The following is a 19,937-nucleotide window of genomic DNA, read 5'->3' as shown; positions in this document are numbered from 1 at the left end:
GCCTAAACTGAGGGGGATATTTATTATAGCATAAAGCAAAAAAAAAATGTGTTTTTTTTTTCAAAATTGTCGCAGAAAATAAAAACCGCAGAGGCAATCAAATACCACCAAAAGAAAGCTCTAATCGTGAGAAAAAAAGGACGTCAATTTTGTTTGGGTACAACATTGCACGACCGCACAATTGTCAGTTAAAGCGACGCAGTGCCAAATCGCAAAAAGTGCCCTGGTCAGGAAGGGGGTAAATTCTTCCCGGGGCTGAAGTGGTAAAATAAACCATAATTGATGAGGTTTTGCACCCACAAAACAACAAAGTTAAAGTTCGATACGCAATGTTTTCCATGTGCGATGCTTTAAAAGCCCCTACAGGTCATCAGTTTAGAGTTAAAGTGGAACTTCACTCTCTCAATCAACATTGATTATTTTCAACCCTAATGCTGCTAGCATTGGTAAATAGATGGAAAAATATATCATATTTACATGTTTCAAAACTTTTTTTCTTTTAAATTTCTTCCTGGTTTCCAGGCCTAGGCAAATGATGTCATATATCCCAGGAGTCTTCAGGAGGGGAGGGTTTTTCGCAGCTCGGAAATATTATGAAAAACTTGTGCGCTGCCAAAGAAATAATATACTGTGGAATATTATTATTATTGCAGGTGAACTGTCACTACCACAAAAAACAAGCACTCAAACACTTGTAAAAAGAAACAAATGAATAAATAATGGTGCGCTGTTCGCAAATTAATAAGTAGTACATATAGATCTACACACATCAACCCATCAATAAAAAATTCTTCTTTAAAATATTTTCTATGTTTCAGTACTTAAAGGGGTTGTAAAGGCACTTACCTGAGGTTACTCTCTGTCCACGGATGTCCACGAGTGTCTCCGCCGTCCGAGATTCTCTCTCCTGATGGGCTGAGCCACAGCAACATTGGCTGCCGCTGCTGTCAATCAAAGTCAGCATAGCCAATCAGGGGAGAGAGAGGGCAGACAGTCACATGCTCTGTCTTCGTGCATGCCCCCAGGGGTGCGCAGCATGGTGATCTGGGATGAGGCGTGTCACTGTGACACAGCCCATCTCCGATCAGGGTAAAGAGCCACTAAACCTGTTTCCAGCCCAGAGTACCCGTGTACCTCTCTGCAGCCCATCGGAGTACCTGAATACCTATCTGCAGCCCATGCCTCATAGAATATAGGGTGTTTGCTTTCCAAAATGGGGTAATTTTGTGGGAGTTTCCGCTGTCCTGGTGCTCCAGGGCCTTCAAAAGTGTAACAGGTAGTCAGGAAATGATATGTGTACTTTATGCTCCTAGAACACCTGAAGGTGCTCCCTGCATGTTGGTCCTTTCTATGTGGCCAGGCTGTGTAAAAGTCTCCCATATGTGGTATCTCAGGAGGAGTAACAGAATATATTTTGGGGTGTAATTTTTGCTATATACATGCTAGGTCAGGGATATGCAATTAGCGGACCTCCAGCTGTTGCAGAACTACAAGTCCCATAGCCACAAGCATGACACCCAGAGGGATGATGGGACTTGTAGTTCTGCAACAGCTGGAGGTCCACTAATTGCATATTCCTGTGCTATGTGTTAGAAAAAATCTTATAAATTGACAACTTTGTGTAAAAAAAAAAAAAAAATAAGAAAATTTTTCATTTTCTTTCCACAAAGTCTTCACTCTTTTTTTTTCACTTATATCACAAAAAATAAAAAGCCCAGTGGTGATTAAATACCACCAAAAGAAAGATATCTGTGTGAAAAAATTATAAAAATTTTGTTTGGGTACAGAGTTGCATGACTGAGTAATTGTCATTCAAAGTGTGCGAGCGCTGAAAGCTAAAATTGGTCGGGGCAGGAAGGGGGTGAAAGTGCCTGGCATTGAAGTGGTTAATTGATGTAGATTGAAATTTCATACAATTACCTGGAAATGTTCCTAAAATCCATGGATGGTGTGAGGGGTTAGGAAAGTGGATGAGTTGGGTTGAAATGTTTGCTCCATGCTATGTACTGATAATCAGAATAATCTAGATACAAGTCCATATCAATGCGATTTTACCCTGAATAGAGTCTAAGGTAGGATCTCTCATTATTTGCAGGTCGAAGAACTCTGTTGTGAATGTATCCACCGATGAGGAAGACGTTGATGACCTGATTGAAAATATACTTGATGTTCACATGCATGGAGACACCAAGGTACATATTATACGGATCACTTTTCTCAGTCATATGTATTGAAGCCTGTAACTGTAATTACTGTTTGTAGTCAAGAAGTGGAAATCAACGTTGGCAACATGTCTTCCTTCTCCATTCAGCTTTCTGAACTAAATCTGAATGCAAAGAATGTGTTCAAAACATAATTTATTCAAGTTATGCACTTATAACTATATATACAGTACTTATAAATATTAATTAAAAGAGAAGAATGGCCAAAGCTTGTTTGGTCATACTTTTCACGAGGGTGCACTTATTAAAGCCAAAGCCTGCTGATGACTGACAATACAGAGCCTTTCCAGACTCCGGAGGGATCCCAACATTATTGTCGGGATCCACTCAGACTGCTGACTGGCAGCTGGCTTAGCCTCTTACTGCCTGAGCAAATGACCCTCCCTCTCCTGCCTGGCGCTCCAGTGAGCGCTGGATGAGCAGAGCAGACAGCGGTGAACTGCTCTGTGCTCTGAGTGATTAGCGAGTAGGGTGATCGCTCAGTTCTCTGGCTTAGAGGCATCAAGGAACACCAGCTGCCATAGAGGTGAATATAAATGTTTATTTGAGTACCCCACACCTCTCCTTTATTGTAACTACTGGGCTCATGCACCCGGGCCTTTGATTTTACCAAGAAGCTTCCCGGCACCAATATCCTATGGAAATGCTTGTCCATACATTTTACATCTGTAAGGTTTGTGATAATATTACATGCATACAGCACAAATAAACCCTATTTAATAGGACTCGGGCAGCTCCTGCCACCTAGTGTCATTGGTATTCAGGTCCGGTAATGTACATTTATGCTTAACACTGTACACAAGTAAATGTTGGCACTAACACTTACAGTGCCTTCATACCCCTTACAATTTTCCACAATTTGTCATGTTACAACCAAAAACATAAATGTATTTTATTCGGATTTTATACGATAGACCAACACAAAGTGGCACATAATTGTGAAGTGGAAGCAAAATGATAAATGGTTTTCAAAATCGTTTACAATTAAATATCTGAAAAGTGTGGCGTGCATTTGTATTCAGTCCTCTTTACTCTGATTCTCCTAACTAAAATCTAGTGGAACCAATTGCCTTCACAAGTCACCTAATTAGTAAATAGAGTCCACCTGTGTGTAATTTTATTTCAGTATAAATACAGCTGTTCTGTGCAGCCCTCAGAGGATTGTTAGAGAGCCTTAGTGATCAAACAGCATCATGAAGGCCAAGGAAGACACCAGACAGGTCAGGGATAAAGTTGTGGAGAAGTTTAAAGCAGGGTTAGGTTATAAAAAAAAAATCTTCCAAGCTTTGAACATTTCACAGAGCTCTGTTCAATCCATCATCCGAAAATGTAAAGAGTATGGAACAACTGCAAACCTACCAAGACATGGCCATCCACCTAAACTGACAGGCTGGGCAAGGAGAGCATTAATCAGAGTAGCAGCCAAGAGGTCCATGGTAACTCAGGAGGAGCTGCAGAGATACACAGCTCAGGTGGGAGAATCTGTCCACAGGACAACTATTAGATGTGCACTCTACAAATCTGGCCTTTATGGAAGAGTGGCAAGAAGAAAGACATTGTTGAAAGAAAGCCATGTGGGGAAGACGCAAATATGTGGAAGAAGGTGCTCTGGGCAAATGAGACTAACATGAAACTTTTTATTGGGAATAAAATATGGGTTTATGAGATTTTTAAATCATTGCATGATATTTTTATGTCGATTCTACACAGCATCCCAACTTTTTTGGAATTGGGGTTGTATACTGCAAATACATTTGATTTAATGCAGCAGATCTTTTGCCGCTATATCCTCATCATATATCCTCATCAGTGATCACCTTCGTTTTTTTTTTACCTTGGTGTATTTTAGATTTAAAGCTGAAGTTTAGGTATGATCATTTTTACATAGTTACATTGATCCAGCTTTGAACAATATAAGTATGTATTTTCCATACCTGAGGGATCCCCATAGAAGCAGACACTACTCTTACAGAGATCTTAACTTGCTTATAAGGTCCTGTGCCAAGTTGCTGACCTGCTGCATTGTGAACACAGGAGGTTGCACGGGTGCCATTAAAGTGGAGTTCCAGTCACCTGTGGAAAAAATAACTTGGCAGCTACAAAAACTGTAGCTGCTGACCAGTTTTAATTTTGTCAACAAAAATATTTTCATCGACTAATTAATACTATTTTAGTTGACTAAAATACAAGAGGAGGGGTGGGGAGCAGATCGGCTCTCACATCACTGACTGCTGAGCTGACAGGCAGGGAGAGAGGGGCAGAGAGAGAGACTGGGATGATGGAGGCATGTAAACTGACCAAGGTATCATGGATCAGCAGCCATGATTACAATGGTCAACACGCTTAGGGGGACACAGGAACAGGCAGGATCAACCAGGTATTTTACAGCATAGAGTGGGACAAATGACACTACACAAGCACTATGCTGTATATCTTGCTTTAAAGGAATAGGATCTGTGCCCCCCATTAGGGAGATTCACCTTCTCTATTTGTATTGCTTACCATTGTCATTGATAGTGAAAGAAAATCCCAAATTTTTGTCCCCAGAAAAGTGATAGAGGGGAAATTTTCCAAAGGGGACACTCGCTATGGTGACCTGGGGGTCCCTAAGGAATTTACTTAATTTGCAAGGATTTCCTCTCACTACTTGTCTTGGTTATGGGACAGGAAGTGAAGGAAAATCTCCACAATGGGAGAGAAATAATGGGGGGAAAAAATCTGATGGGATATAATTACCGGTATATCTATTTTGGTCTATCCAAAATGAGAAAAAAAAGTTTTGCCTATAGTTCTACTTTAATGGAGATGAATATACTATATAAAATGTGATGTTTGATTTACTGACCAGTTACAGCAGGATAACATTTATTATTTCTGTTTTAGGCACATAGGACAAAACCTTTGAATAAGAAGCACAGTAAAACAGCCCATCAACCACACAGTAAAAAGTGAGTAAAAAAATGTTGATTATTACTTATGTAAAAGACACTGAGGTCTTACTGTTAGCTGGTAACTCCATCGCTTGTTCCTCTACCAGAATATCACTGAAAGTGACACCTAAGACAGGAAGGTCCGTTCAACTGACAGTTGTCATGGTAACAGGTGTATTCAAAGAAATAAAGACAAAAAAGGGGAACGGAGAATAACAGGATAGGAAGACAGACAATATTCATTTTACAAAGGTCATAACCCTTCCCCAATCTACTCAAATATTCTATATTTTATCCACTGTATCAATCCCCATTGGTGAGATTTTCTGTCCTGGTAACTGAGAAAGGAAGTGAGAGAAAATCATCCTAATGAGGGTCAGACAATAATAAAACATGGACAGGGGTTCTAACTTTTCCACACTAGATCCAAAATGAAAAAAAAATGTCTGGATTTGATGTCTGGATTTGAGCTTTAAATACCGTATTTAGGAGGGAAGTTTAAGGAAAAAAATTACTTTTAAATTCCCATCAATGCAGCCTTATCAGTGTCCATCTGCAGCCTTGTCCATCATTGTAGAATGATCAGTGTCCATCTGAAGCCTTGTCCATCATTGTAGAATGATCAGTGTCCATCTGAAGCCTTGTCCATCATTGTAGAATGATCAGTGTCCATCTGAAGCCTTGTCCATCATTGTAGAATGATCAGTGTCCATCTGAAGCCTTGTCCATCATTGTAGAATGATCAGTGTCCATCTGCAGCCTTGTCCATCATTGTAGAATGATCAGTGTCCATCTGAAGCCTTGTCCATCATTGTAGAATGATCAGTGTCCATCTGCAGCCTTGTCCATCATTGTAGAATGATCAGTGTCCATCTGCAGCCTTGTCCATCATTGTAGAATGATCAGTGTCCCATCTGCAGCCTTTCCCTGTCTCATTGCAGCCTGATCATTTTTAAAATTAGCGCTGCTGAGATGCACATAGCCGAGTGTACTCGGCTAGGCTCGGCGTATAACACGCACTTTTTTTCCCCCTTAAAATCAGGGGGAAATGGTGGGTGCGTGGTATATGCCGATCCCCGCTGATCCTTCCCTGACTGTGAGGGGGAGAGGAGCGAGTGCCGCCGAGATACACATAGCCGAGTGTACTGTGTACTCGGCTTGGCTCGGCCCCTCTCGGCTCTGCTCGCAGTCCCGCCCATTGGCTCCTATGATGGACATAACACAGGTCCACTGGTGGAACTGGGCGTGACTGCAAGCAAAGCCGAGCCTAGCCGAGTACACAGTACACTCGGCGGCACTCATTCCTCTCCCCCTCACAGTCAGCAGAGGATCCGCAGGGATTGATGTATACCACGCACAGGAAGGAAAAAAGTGTCGATAAATACACAGAGCATAGTAGCAGACTGAAGTTGTTTGCAAATATTTAAATTATATCTAAACCCAAAAACAACATTTGATCGTATGGCAGTTTACCAATCCTCACATGTGGTGGCTGCATTCGATTTCTTTATTTACACTAATTTTTCTCATTGTGGCTGGTGATCCTGCCATTAAGGCCTCTTACACACAATACTCCTGTTTGACATATACTTTTTCAGACGTTCTCCTTTTTTTTTGTATGTATTTACATGCATTTTTGCACATGTGTGTTCACGCAAATGCACGGAAACTTATTGTCATTTCTTGTTCTGCACAATATGTAAATGGACATTTGTGCACAATTGTTTGTATTTGCGCGCATTCAGAAGATTTATTTATTTATTTTTTACTGAAGAATGCACAGCGTTTGTTTACGCGCCTGTGTGCATAGGCACATTACAATTAATGGGCTGTATTTCAGCTCAGTAAAAAAAAAAAAGAAGCTGCACTGAGCCTTTTCAAGCTGCAGTGTGCAAGAGGCCCAATACTCCCTGTCCTAGGCTGACAAATGTACTGATCAGCGTAGTCACCCCAGGTCAGGGAGTCTGTTAAAATGACATACTACTGTTGGGACTACATAACTCTTCCCTCTTTTCTCCCTAACAGGGGCAGGTGTTTTGTGGTCCATAGAAATAGCAGGGAAGAATGCTAACAGTTTTTTATCATTTGCTTCCCACAAATAGAGCTTTCTTTTGGTGGTATTTGATTACCTCTGGGTTTTTTATTTTTTACTAAATAAAATAAAAAAGACCAAAAAAAAAAAAAAGTTTTCCTTAGTTTGTCATAAAATTTTGTTTTCTCCTTCACTGACAGGTGCTGATGAGGCGGCACTGATGAGTTGGCACTGAAAAGGTGGCACTGATGGCCACTGATATGTAGAATTGATGGGCACTGATATGCAGCACTGATAAGGTGGCACTGATGGGAACTGATGAAGAGGCACTGATATGTAGAATTGATGAGCACTGATAGGCGGTGATGATTGCCACTGATGGGCATTGACCGGCGGCACTGATGGGCACTGACAGATGGCACTGATGGACACTAATAAATAGCACTGATGATGAGGTACTGACAGGTATTACTGCTGGACACTGATTGGCACAGTGATGGGCACTTATTGGCACTGTGGTGGGCACTGAGAGATTTTTTTTGAGGGGGCACGGACTGGCAGCTGTTGAGCACTGATTGGCAGGTGATGGGCACATCTGATGGGGGCTGTGCTGATAATTAATGTGCTGATTATCAGCACAGAACTCCCCTCTGACGGGGAGAGCCATTGATCAGCTCTCCCTGTCAGCGCGAACCGAGGAATGCCGTTTACCGGCACTTCCTGGTTCACACGATGATCAACTGTGATTGGTCACAGCTGATCACGTGGTAAGAAGGCTCTGTCAGAGGCTCCACGATCGGAGATGCGGTATGTCAGACTGATGCCCAGTCAGGTTAAACAGAAGCACTTCCCGGCCATCAGTCTGCTATAGGCCGGGCGGGAAGTGGTTAAAGTATAACTAAGGGTGATTTTTTTTTTTTTTTTTTTTTTTTAATTTTATGTTTTGGATAGTCAAGAGGGATTCAAACCCCTGTCAGGTGTGTATTACTATATGTCCCAGTTACAGAGATTCACCCCTCTCTATTTGTCATGTTTACTGTTATCATTGAAAATTAAAGTAAAAGAAAGTCACACATTTTGGGTTGTTCCTAGAACGGGAATAGAGATGAAATCCTCCACTGGGGTCACTAGTTCTGGTGTAAACCAAGGATTCTCTCCCTTTTGAGGGATTTCCTGTTACTTCCTGTTTGGCTTTGGGACAGGAAGTGAAGGTAAATCTCCCCCGAACACACATGGTAAAAAAAAATAAAAAATTACAGAGGTTATAACCCTCCCTTACCAAAATGTAAAAAAAAGTTTTTGCCTGTAGTTCTACTTTAACAGACCAAAAGAGTTTACATAAATATAAGCTTAAACACAAAGCTTTGTAATATATGATTAATATTAGATGCAAGGAAAGGCCCAGATGTATGATTCATTTAACCTCTTGCCGGCCACCCTATAGTAGTTCTACAGCTACAGGGTGGCCGCGCTGCACAGGATAACGTGTATATATACGTGATTCTGCATTTCCAGGTATCGGGCGCAAGTGCGTGCACAACGGAAGCTAATCCGCGAGTACCGTGGACCCAATGTCCACCAGATGTTTAACTCCTTCCCAGCCCGTGTCATTAGTACAGTGATAGTGCATATTTTTAGCACTGATCATTGTATTAGTGTCACTGGTTTCCAAAAAAGTGTCAAAAGTGTCAGTTAGTGTCCGATTTGTCAACTGCAATATTGCAGTCCTGCTATTAGTTGCTGATCCACCGCCAATACTAGTAAAAAAAAAAATAATAATAATAATTCCATAAATATATCCCATAGTTTGTAGACGCTATAACTTTTGTGTAATCAATACGCTTATATTTTTTACCAAAAATATGTAGCAGAATACATATTTGCCTAAATTGATGAAGACATTTCTTTTTTTTTCCCAATTTAGTTTTTTTTTTCTATTCAAAAATTTGGGTAATTTTTTGTTTATAGCACAAAAAATAGAAAACACAGATGTGATTAAATTTGTGTATAGTGTTGCATGATCGTGCAATTGTCCGTTAAAATAATGCAGTGCCGTATTGCAAAAATGGGCTGGTCAGGAAAGGGAGCCCCCCCCCCACCTCCACATATACGTACGTACGAGTGTAAATGCACATGGGGCGCCTACGCATGAAAGTGTAGATTTGCAATACAATTGTTACATATGACCACACACGCCAGAGTGAGAGCAATATTTCTAGCATCAGAACCCTTCCATAACACTAAACCGATGACCTATTGGGGCTTTTGAAGAATCGCCTATAAACAAATACAGGGTACTGAAATTTGTCGCAATTTCAAGAGCGTACGCTAATTTAAGGTTTGGTATGTTGGGTATCTATTTACCTGGTGCAACCTTGTCTTTTATTTTTCTCCAAAAATGTGGGTAATTTATTGTATTTGTTTGCCCTGACGTTCACTTTAGTATAGTTTTTTTTTTTTTTTTTTTTTTTTTTTACAGAAATTTTGCATTTTCTAGACCTTTGCAGTAATATAACATGTGACATAAAAAATTGGAACTACCACTATTTTATTCTCTAGGGTGTCTACATTCAGAAAATAATGTTTGAGGGTTTTGTGTAATCTTAAGGTCTAAAATTATTTTTTAAATGTGTGAAAAAAATAAAAAAAACAGCTCTGGCAGCGAGGAGGTTAAGCAAGCTGCTAGCAGGCTTCATTAGGTTTTCAACAAGCTTCAAGAAGTTCTGAAGCCTGTTAGCAGCTTGTTTAAAGTGGCAATCAGCACTCCCATTAGGATCTGTGTTCAACATTTACAAACTGGAGTGGAATGGTACTTTAAAAATGTCAACAAAAGGTTGCATACCTCCCAAATTTTTGAGATGGGAATGAGGGACACCTATCAGCAAAAGTATGCAGGCATAGGACACACCCCTGCCACGCCCCCTTAAAGGAGAATTGTACAAAAAAAAACAAGATTGGTTAAACCCATAAGTGCTTTTTTTACCACTACTATTCCTTTATATTGGCTTTTGGCATTTACAAATGCAGCAATTTAGAAATCAGATGAAAGGTTTAGTGCTGGAAAACACTTTTCGATTGATAAAAAGTGCATTTTATATACAACTATATAGATCAGACCAAAATGAGAGGCAAATCAGGAGGAATGAGGGACAGAGGAACATTGCTCCAAATCAGGGACAGTTGGGAGCTATGAGGTTGCTGAAAGCTCTGCAAATGCTTTGTGGAGGCTTGCCGTTGAAGAACATGTGAAACTGGGCTTAGCTGGAGTTTGGCTTTAATTTGTTAGCCAAATCCATCAGAATCTTCTGGTACATCTAGCACTACCCTCTCCCCAGACTGACAGCTGTCCAAAGATGTCTCCATTGTTCCTCCAGCCAGAATGGTGATGCCCTAAGACAGGAAGTGTGTTACTGGCTGGATCACCAGGTAAAAAAAGAAAAATGCTTCAAATAATAAAATGAATGTGGCCACCATATTAAAGGATTGGTGACTTGCAATATATTAGATTTTAGTTTTTGGCTTTAATAAAATTATTGTGGCTACTTTGAGAAACGTAAATACACCCAGAAAAAAAATGCATTGAGCTCAACAGTGATTATTTTATGAATCATGAAATAATTTCGACAAATGAAGATTCCAATTACACTTTGCATTTCTGTATTGTAGGTGTTGTCCAGTCTATCTTGGTGGGACTATGGTTCCCTTCGGTGTTGGGACAAATATATCTGAACGGTAGGTTTTGTGTCATACAAATATCATTAGATTTTGCAAAATATAACTTGTATTTGAAGATTAGAAAAGTCATCATTTATCTGGGAACGGATGGTAAGGCTGTTTTTGTTCTTAACATGAGTCTTATGGAATATGAGGTGGTATCAAAAAGTTTTGAGACTAGCTCTGTTTATAAGAAAGTACTTTATTTATCTACGTTTCCACACTATTATCACCTTCAAAATGGTCCCCTTGCACAGCAATACAGCGCTCCCAGCATTCCTTCCACTTCTGGAATGTGTCCTGGAAGTCTTCTTTTTGAAGTGCGGCAAGCACAAGTTGCCGAATAGTTTCAACATTTTCGGGGGTTGAGCTCATTGAAGGTCTTCCTGATCTCTTGTCATCTTCCAGTGATGATCTTCCACTCTTTTGAAGCAGCCTTGCCACTCGCAGAATCACGCTAAAGGTCTCTGTGGCAGATTTGCTCAGTTTTACACATAATTTCACGTTAGTTCTTTGTTCTAACATGATGAAATAGCAGATGTGGTAACGCACGTGGTCAGAATAGCACCAGTTGCACAGCTTCTGATGTACGCAGGACGATGTCTTTTGGCACACTGACTTATGATGGTCAGTGCTCCCTGTGACTGTGCATGCAGCCTTATTCAATGAAATCTCATAGGTAATTTGCATAACGTATAGCTTGTTAAAATATCATTTGCGCTACTGCCGTCCTCCCCTACCTCAACATTTTTGTATGTTTATATATCCATACAACTCTACTATTCTGGTATTTTTGAATTGTGGTCTGCCCGGTGCTGCACAGCCTCTGGTCCAAATTCTAAAATCTTCCTAGCTTCTCATGTATAAATGCCTTGGCCTCCAGTGTTTAACCCTAGGCGGTGCTGTGCCAAGGCAGCCTTACACAGAAGATGTTGGAACAATGGTAATGAATAAAGGATACACTTATTTTTTACAGCCCTCAAACAGTTTACAATCTAAGTTACCTATCCTACATGCATGCATACATACATGCACATGTACTAGGGCCACTTTAGATAGGATCCAATGAATCTACCAGCATGTCTTTTAAAGTGGAACTAAACCTAACTTTAGAAAACTGCAATCAAGCATGCTATGTCTCTTCTGCAATAATACAAACTTTAAAAAAAATAAAAATAAAACGGCGCAAACTTTATGCACTCAGGGCCCTTGTCAGAAAGGCCTCATATCCTCTATTACAACATCCTCCACAATTCCAGCTCTCCTACCATAGAATCCCACCTCTATATGAAGAGATGGGCCAAAATTTTACCAATTTCCTTAACTTTTTCTCAATGGCAGGAGATCTGGACGTCCACTTCTAAAGTTTCTAGGTGTGTAGAGCAGAGAGAGACGGCCTACAAGATACTGATGTTTTGGTACAAAACCCCAGAAGTGTTACACAAATATGATCCCACCGTATCTAAACTATGTTGGAGGTGTCTACGGAATGAAGGCTCCCATTACCATATATTCTGGAGCTGTCCTTTGATTGTACCCTTTTGGTCCTCGGTCCAATCCATACTCCACTCTGTGTTGGGAATAGATATCCCTTTTGACCCTAGGCACTATTTACTAGGCCTGCCTATTACGGCGCTATCTAAACACGCCAAAAAGTTGACAGCTTTTATCCTCTTGGCTGCCAAGAGATTGATTCCTGCCCTCTGGCTATCTCCTACCCCCCCCCCCCCCCCCTACCCACTCACAGCTGATTTCCGCTATTGCACATATGCGCAGGATAGAACATATGACTGCACTGGTACAGGACTCCCTTCCCAAGTTCTCTAAGATATGGGATAGGTGGGACAACTCCACATTTAACCCAGAGACATCACCCTAATATGTTGTTACGAACTCCCAGAAATGTTTTATTAAGGCTCGGTCTCGGGATTCTAATTATACGTCCCTTCTACAACTTACAATTTTTATTTTTTATTATGTTTCTTTTGTTTTCGAATCTGTGGTGTATCCTTTTCCCCTCCCCTCTAATGTGACTTATAATTGTCTCAACACTTTATATCCCGCCTGCGGCGGTTTTTGCTGTTATAATTATACCGACAATCCTGAATGTCTGTATCGAAAGTATATTTTTTTTGTTATGCAAATCTTTTTCAATAAATATACATTTAAAAAAATAAAAATAAAACGGCGGAATTTAATGTGACAATTATAATTACTAAAGTAGCTGTTGTCACTTAAAGTGATTTCACTTCCACCTAAAAATAATATTATGTGCCAACAAACAGTGCTGCGCTACTAAATATCTTATAATATGACTTATGACCCCTTACTGAGGAAGTCAACGCCCTGACGACACGCGTCCAGGGGGCAGAACTTACTGACATCACACCGCGGCCATCTTGAAGCTGATTGTGCTTCACTTGTAAGTGTATTTATTTACGTTTTTAGTAATAAATCCTTTGTAAACTGAGAGCACTAGATGTTACCTTTCTTTCACATATAACATGTATTGGGCAAGACGATCCGGGCTCTTGGAACCCTATTAAGGAGCCATTCATCTAAGGAGGTCTGTTATCCATAAGTTTGCCAGGTGTCATCATTTCCCCAGAGGGGACAACTGCTGAATTTTCTCTGCTATGAGGTGAGCAGCGTGTGAATCTGGTGGTGGAGAGCACTTGTCCTTGTTTGCATTGGTTGGTGAATTGATTTCTGGCAGGATTTTCTTTTATCAAGCATTATTCACATGAACTTTTGTTGTAAGATTTTTCACATTATTGGTTTTGTACACATTTAATAGCGCAATATCAATTTGTATGATATTATTACTTTTCACTTAGTATGTTACTTAGGGATTAGTCATATTATAAGATATTTAGTAGGGCAGCACTGTTTGTTGGCACATAATACAAACTTACCTGCATGCTCATGGTTTTCTACCTAATTTCCACCTCAGTTCAGCATGCATTCCTGACACACTTTGGCTGTGCTGGAAGACTGACTCCCATGTGCATGCACAGGATGATGTCACCCCCCACTGGCCATTTAAAAGGCCAAAAACCCAAAGAACCCCAGGGAGAAGATGACAGCAGCCAGTAAAGCATGTAACCTCCATGTCACTGAAAGGTGGAGGGGAGTTTAACTGCAGTATCCAGAGGAAACCCACACAAGCCCCGGGAGAACATGCAAACTCTGTCCAAAGTTACGAATTATCCGAAATAAAGAATGCCTCATCTAAATAAATGGAACGTAATGAATTACCATATTTATCGGCATATAACACGCACTTTTTCTCCCTGAAAATCAGGGGGGAATTGTATGTGCGTGTTATACACCGATCCCTGCTACTCGGAGTGGAAGGAGAGGACAAGCGCTGATGGATGACACAGATGACACAATCTCCTGTGTATCCGGCATGTCACACACAGTCCCGCCTCCCTGGCCCAGCATTGGACCACTGCTCTTTCCATCATATGAGCCAGGCGGGACTGTGACTGAGCGCCGGATACACGGGAGATCGCGGACCTGTGTCATCCAGCACTGTCGTAGCTGCAATCATCTGCAAAGGCGAGTCTGCAGATGTATACTGAACACGCTGCAATCATGGGCATGCTAGAGGCTGCAGATGGGCACTAAACAGACTGCAATAATGGGCACACAATGGGCACATTAGAGGCTGCAGATGGGCATGTTAGAGGCTGCACATGGACACTAAACAGGCTGCAATAATGGGCATATTAGAGCAGCGTTTCTCAACTCCAGCCCTCAAGGCACACAAGCAGGTCATGTTTTCAGGCTCTACATTATTTTGCACAGGTGATTTCATCAGTTTCACTGCCTTAGTAATTACCACAGCCGTTTCACCTGAGGGAAATCCTGAAAACATGACCTGTTGGGGCACCATGAGGACTGGAGTTGAGAAACACTGAATAAGATCCCTTTCACACCAGGGCGTTTTGCAGGCGCTATAGCGTTAGAAATAGCGTCTGCAATCCGCCCTAAAGAAGCTACACCATTGTATGTAGTGTGAAAGCCCGAGGGCTTTCACGCTACAGCGGTGCGCTGGAAGGACGTCAGAAAAAAGTCCTGCCAGCAACTTCTTTGGAGCGGTGTGTTTACCACTCCTCCGCCGCTGCTCTCCATTGAAATCAATGGGGCAGCGCTATAATACTGCCGGCAAAACGACGCTATTGCGGCGTATTGCCGGCGGTTTTAACCCTTTCGCGGCCGCTAGCGGGGGGTAAAAGCGGCCCGCTAGCGGCCGAAATGCGTCGCAAATCTGACGCAAATCCGGCGGTAAAACGCCGCTAAAAATAGAAGCGTTTTACCGCCGACGCAATGTGCGGTGTGGTGTGAAAGGGGCCTTAGAGGCTACAGATGGGCACAGATCAGGCTGCATTGATGGGCACTGGCTACAGACCACTGACTCTTAGTTTAAAATGCAAGTTTTTTTTCTGAAACTTCCCTCTTAAAGAGCAAGGCCAGCTTTAAAAAAATTTTTTAAAGTCAGCAGCTGCAAACACTGTAGCTGCTGACTTTTAATAAGCAGACTTACCTGTCCAGGGTGCCCGCGATGTTGGCCGCCCGAGGCTGACCCGTCCCTTGGCTCTTGGGTCCCGGCGCCGCCATTTAAACTAAGGGAAACAGGCAGTGGAGCCTTGCGGCTTCACCGCCCGTTTCCTACTGCGCATGCGCGAGTCACGCAGCGCTTTGTGAATGGGGCGCGCTGTGTTCTTGGACACACAGTTCCCAGAACACACAGCGCCCCATTCCCCAGAAGACGCGGCATGGAGGAGAAAAGACAGAACATCACCGCGGAATAGGAAGAGGAAGATTAGGATGATATGCCTAGCAACAGGCATTTCTGGTAAGTTAAAAAAAAAAAAATTCATTTTTTTTTCTGATTTTTTTGCAAATTTTTGCTAATTTTTAATGTACTTTTGTTTTTCAGGGTGGCCCTCCACTTTAAAGTTAAAGTGGATGTAAAACCGAAATTTTTTTATTTATTTTTTGGTCTGGCACAATATAGAGTATGGGATTTCAGATCAGGTGTGCCCAGTCTTGCCACAAAGAGTTAATCCAGCTCTGAGCAATCCTCATATCCTTTTTCAGTGAAATAAAATGGACAAACTGTCCTTCTTTCCCCTTGCTGTGATTGACAGGTGATTTACATATCTCGTTCAGTAGCCTAAGACAAAGACCGTGTGTACGCGGCATAAGAAATACACAGGATAAAATGCATGTTGATAAGGGGAGTGTAGAGGTGGGCGGGGAGCAGAATCTGCAGTTTTTCGGGTCTCATAGCAGACAGAGAGATAAGTATACATGCAGGAGGCGTGTATATCCTTCTAGATAACCAATATTGCAGTAGTTTAGAAAGGATGAGAATGGGTTTACATCCACTTTTTTTTTTTTTTTTTTTTTTAATTGTATTTTTATTGAAAATATAAAGATAACAATAACAAAGTGTTGGCATAAATGCACAGGTAAACAGTAAGTCCATCAAATAAAACAAATCAGAAACAGCGAGGGGGGGGGGGGGAGGAGAGGGGAGGGAGGAGAGGGGAGGGAAGAAAGAGGAGGGGGGGGGGGGGGTAGGATATTTCAGCACATTCTGTATATCCTCACATTAATGAACAATTATTTGTGGTACAAAACAGCAATCGTCACAATCAAATAGGCATAGGACAGTGAGCAGGAAATGTGGAAACTTCATTCCTTTAGAAGGGCATAGAACAGTGTGAACGTGCAATTTGAGCCTTAAACTTAGCGTAGGAGGTCCAAACTCAGAAAACTATATTAAGTAGCAGTATATAGTTTAGAGCGATACCACAGATCCCAAATCATTGAGAACTTAGGCATAGTGTCATGGACTATGGCTGTAAGCTTTTCCATACGGCCGATATGTTCTAGGTTCTGCAAGACCTGGGGGAGAGTGGGCGGGGAACGTGATAGCCACCGTGTAGGGATAGCTCTCTTAGCTGCTAACAAAATAAAGGTGGCAAGCTTCTGAGCATGTCTAGAGAGTCCAGGAATCGGCAGCCCTAGTAAGAAATACAGAGGGTCTAATGGGAGGGAAATCTCCAACAAGTCTTGGACGAAGGATTGTATTGTAATCCAAAATGGACGGATCAATGGGCATGCCCAGAAGATATGGAAATGGGAACCTATATCTCCCCGACATCTCCAGCACATCGCAGGAGTCTTGGGATCATATTTATTTAAAATTTCAGGCGTTCTATACCAAAAGAGCAGAATCTTGTAAGCCGTTTCCTTCTGTTCCACACAGCGGGATGTCTTAGAGACGGCCTCCCAGATTCTCTGCCATTGTGGGAGTAGGATGGGATGTTCTAACACTTGCGACCACTTACGCATATATGAATGAGAAGATTCCGTAAGGGGCACCGATTCATGGAGTATTCTATAAATGTCAGTGATTAAATGGGCCTGGTATGGGCCCTGAGCACATAAAAATTCAAATGGAGTTGGCTTATCAAGACAGAGAGTGGGGGATTTAGAAGCAAAGTAGTGTCTGATTTGCAGATAGGAGTGGAAGAGTTGTTTGGGAATTTGGTGCTGTTTCTGCAAGTCCGCGAATGATAGAAGCCTCCTGGTGAGCGGATGCACTATATTGCGGAGTTGAAACAAACCAGCTTCAGACCAAGGAATCACTCTATCATATGCTAGGCTGTCTGGGATATCTGGATTAAACAGTATGTTTAGCAAAGGAGGGCATTGGGAAGCCAGAGGAAACAACTTTAGGCATTTCCTCCAGATTTCCAAGGAGAACAGCATCGGGGCCAGACAGATGCTACGAAGTGGACCCATGGAGGTTTTAAGGTCTGCCCAAAGCATGGCACAGATGTGTGCAGGCCTGGTGATGCTCATCTCAATTTCAGCCCATACTGTGGGGGCTTTCCGGGATGACCAGGTAATAACTGGTTTAAGGTGTGTAGCATAGTAATATTTGATCAGATCTGGGGCTCCCAGACCTCCACGCCATTTAGGAGCCAACATCACCGAACCTGCAACCCTATGCGCTCGATAATGCCAAATGAAGTTAAGAAAAGCTCTTTGGACAGCCTTAAGTTGGGACATAGGGATTGGGATTGGAAGAGTATCAAAAAGGTAGAGGAGTCTAGGCATCACTGACATTTTTAGGACATTGATACGACCCAAAAGTGAGAGGGGAAGCGAATCCCATTGCTTCAAAAGCCTAGCAATGTCACGAAAAAGTGGGGGGTAGTTAGCCGAGTATAAGGTCGAATAGGAGGGAGTAATGTTAATCCCCAGGTACTTAATGGAGTCTGTGCACCAGTGAAAGGAATAGTTGTCTTGCAGTATTGTGAGAGCAGAAGAATGAATGTGTAAAGGTAAAGCTTCAGTTTTACTGGTGTTAATCTTGTACCCTGATATGGAGCTAAAATCTTTCAGCAAGGACAACAAGTTCGGAAGTGAGATATGGGGATTGGTCAATGTCAGGAGGATGTCGTCTGCAAATAGGGACATTTTATATTCCCTGTGGCGTAGGCATATCCCTCTAATGTCTGGGTGAACGCGGATGGCCTCCGCCAGGGGTTCGAGGCAGAGGATAAAAAGAAGAGGCGACAGGGGGCAACCCTGTCTCGTGCCATTGCTCAAAGGGAATGAAGACGATGGGTAGGATGCCAATTTGACCTGGGAAGAGGGGCAGGAGTAGAGGGCTTCAAGAGCTGAAACAAAAGGGCCTGTGAAACCATATCTTGCAAGAGTGGCAAACATATACGGCCAGCTAAGCCTGTCGAAGGCCTTCTGAGCATCTAGACTAAGAATAAGGGCTGGACGGGAGGTTTTGTTCAATAAATCAATCAGGTCTATTGTGCGTCTGGTATTATCACCTGCGTGACGAGTGCGTACAAAGCCAACTTGATCTCTATGGATGAGTGTAGGGATTATATGGGTCAGCCTATTAGCCAGGATCTTTGTAAAAATTTTATAGTCTGAGTTTAATAGCGCTATAGGCCTATAATTGTCAGGTAAGGCTGACAAAAACTTTACCAGGTTTTGGTATGACCGAAACATGAGCGTGTAGGAATTGGGCGTGTGGAGTGGAACCTTTAAGTAGGGAAGTATAGAGCGAGATCATGTGGGGACTCAGGACAGGTAGGAAAGTTTTGTAATAGGAATAGGGTAACCCGTCGGGGCCCGGGGCTTTTTGGCTGGGGAGTTGTGTAATTACTGCTTCAAGTTCGTCGGGTGAAATGGCCGAATTCAGGGTTGCAAGATGGTCGGGGAGGAGTTTAGGCAATTTCAAGTGTTCAAAAAAGAGATCAAATCTCCCTTGTGAAAAGTCATAATTTGGGTCTTTCTGTAGACAGTTATATAAATTATGGTAGAAGTCTCCGAAGATCCGTGACATAGTCAGGGGGCAATAAGTAGGTGTACCATCAGGTTGTCGTAAAAAGTCGGGAGAGGGTTGAAAAGGACGTGGTTTCAACCTATTTACCAGCAGCTTATGAGGTTTGTTTGAGAATTCATAAAACTTCTGTTTGGACCACAAAAGAGATTTGTCTATTTTGCTCATTGCTAGGGATTTGAGCCGATTACGCAGGGAAATGACTTTTCGGAGTCTGTCCACCGTGGGGGAGGCCAACAGCAGTCTCTCTGCTAAGCGCAAATCGGTCATAATGGCAAAGCGCTGGGATGCCGCGTCCTTTTTAAGACGGGATCCCAGCGCTATGCACCGACCGCGAAAAACAGCCTTGTGGGCCTCCCACAGGGTGGAGGGACCTGTGACCGAGCCCGTGTTAAGTTGGAAGTATTCTGTGAGTCCATCTGTCAAAAGACTTTTCGTTTCTGGAGAGTGAAGAAATGTCTCATTCAGTCTCCAGTGACAGGTCTTAGGAAACGAAGATGAAAGGTGGACGTCTAAGTGGACTGAAGAGTGGTCGGACCACGTCATAGGGTTGATTTCAGAGGAGACTGCTGATGTTAACAAGGGCGAGGAGATAAAGAAGTGATCTAGCCTTGAATAAAGCTTGTGAGGATGAGAAAAAAAAGTGT

General features: G+C 42.2%; 1 protein-coding gene across 1 annotated transcript in view; it reads left to right on the top strand.

The window, feature by feature from the left end:
- CFAP418 (cilia and flagella associated protein 418) overlaps positions 1-19,937 on the top strand; it is a 41,301-nt gene that overhangs the window by 6,938 nt on the left and 14,426 nt on the right. Inside the window, exons 2-4 of the mRNA XM_077493062.1 lie at positions 2,096-2,192; positions 5,106-5,170; positions 10,851-10,916. Of these exons, the coding sequence (XP_077349188.1) occupies positions 2,096-2,192; positions 5,106-5,170; positions 10,851-10,916 (228 nt within the window). The remainder of the gene's footprint in view (positions 1-2,095; positions 2,193-5,105; positions 5,171-10,850; positions 10,917-19,937) is intronic.

The sequence above is a fragment of the Lithobates pipiens genome, unplaced genomic scaffold, assembly GCF_037356315.1.
Source record: "Lithobates pipiens isolate NorthernLeopardFrog02 unplaced genomic scaffold, aLitPip1_a1.2 Scaffold_19, whole genome shotgun sequence".
Taxonomy (NCBI): domain Eukaryota; kingdom Metazoa; phylum Chordata; class Amphibia; order Anura; family Ranidae; genus Lithobates; species Lithobates pipiens.
This window is presented reverse-complemented; position numbering and strand designations above follow the sequence as displayed.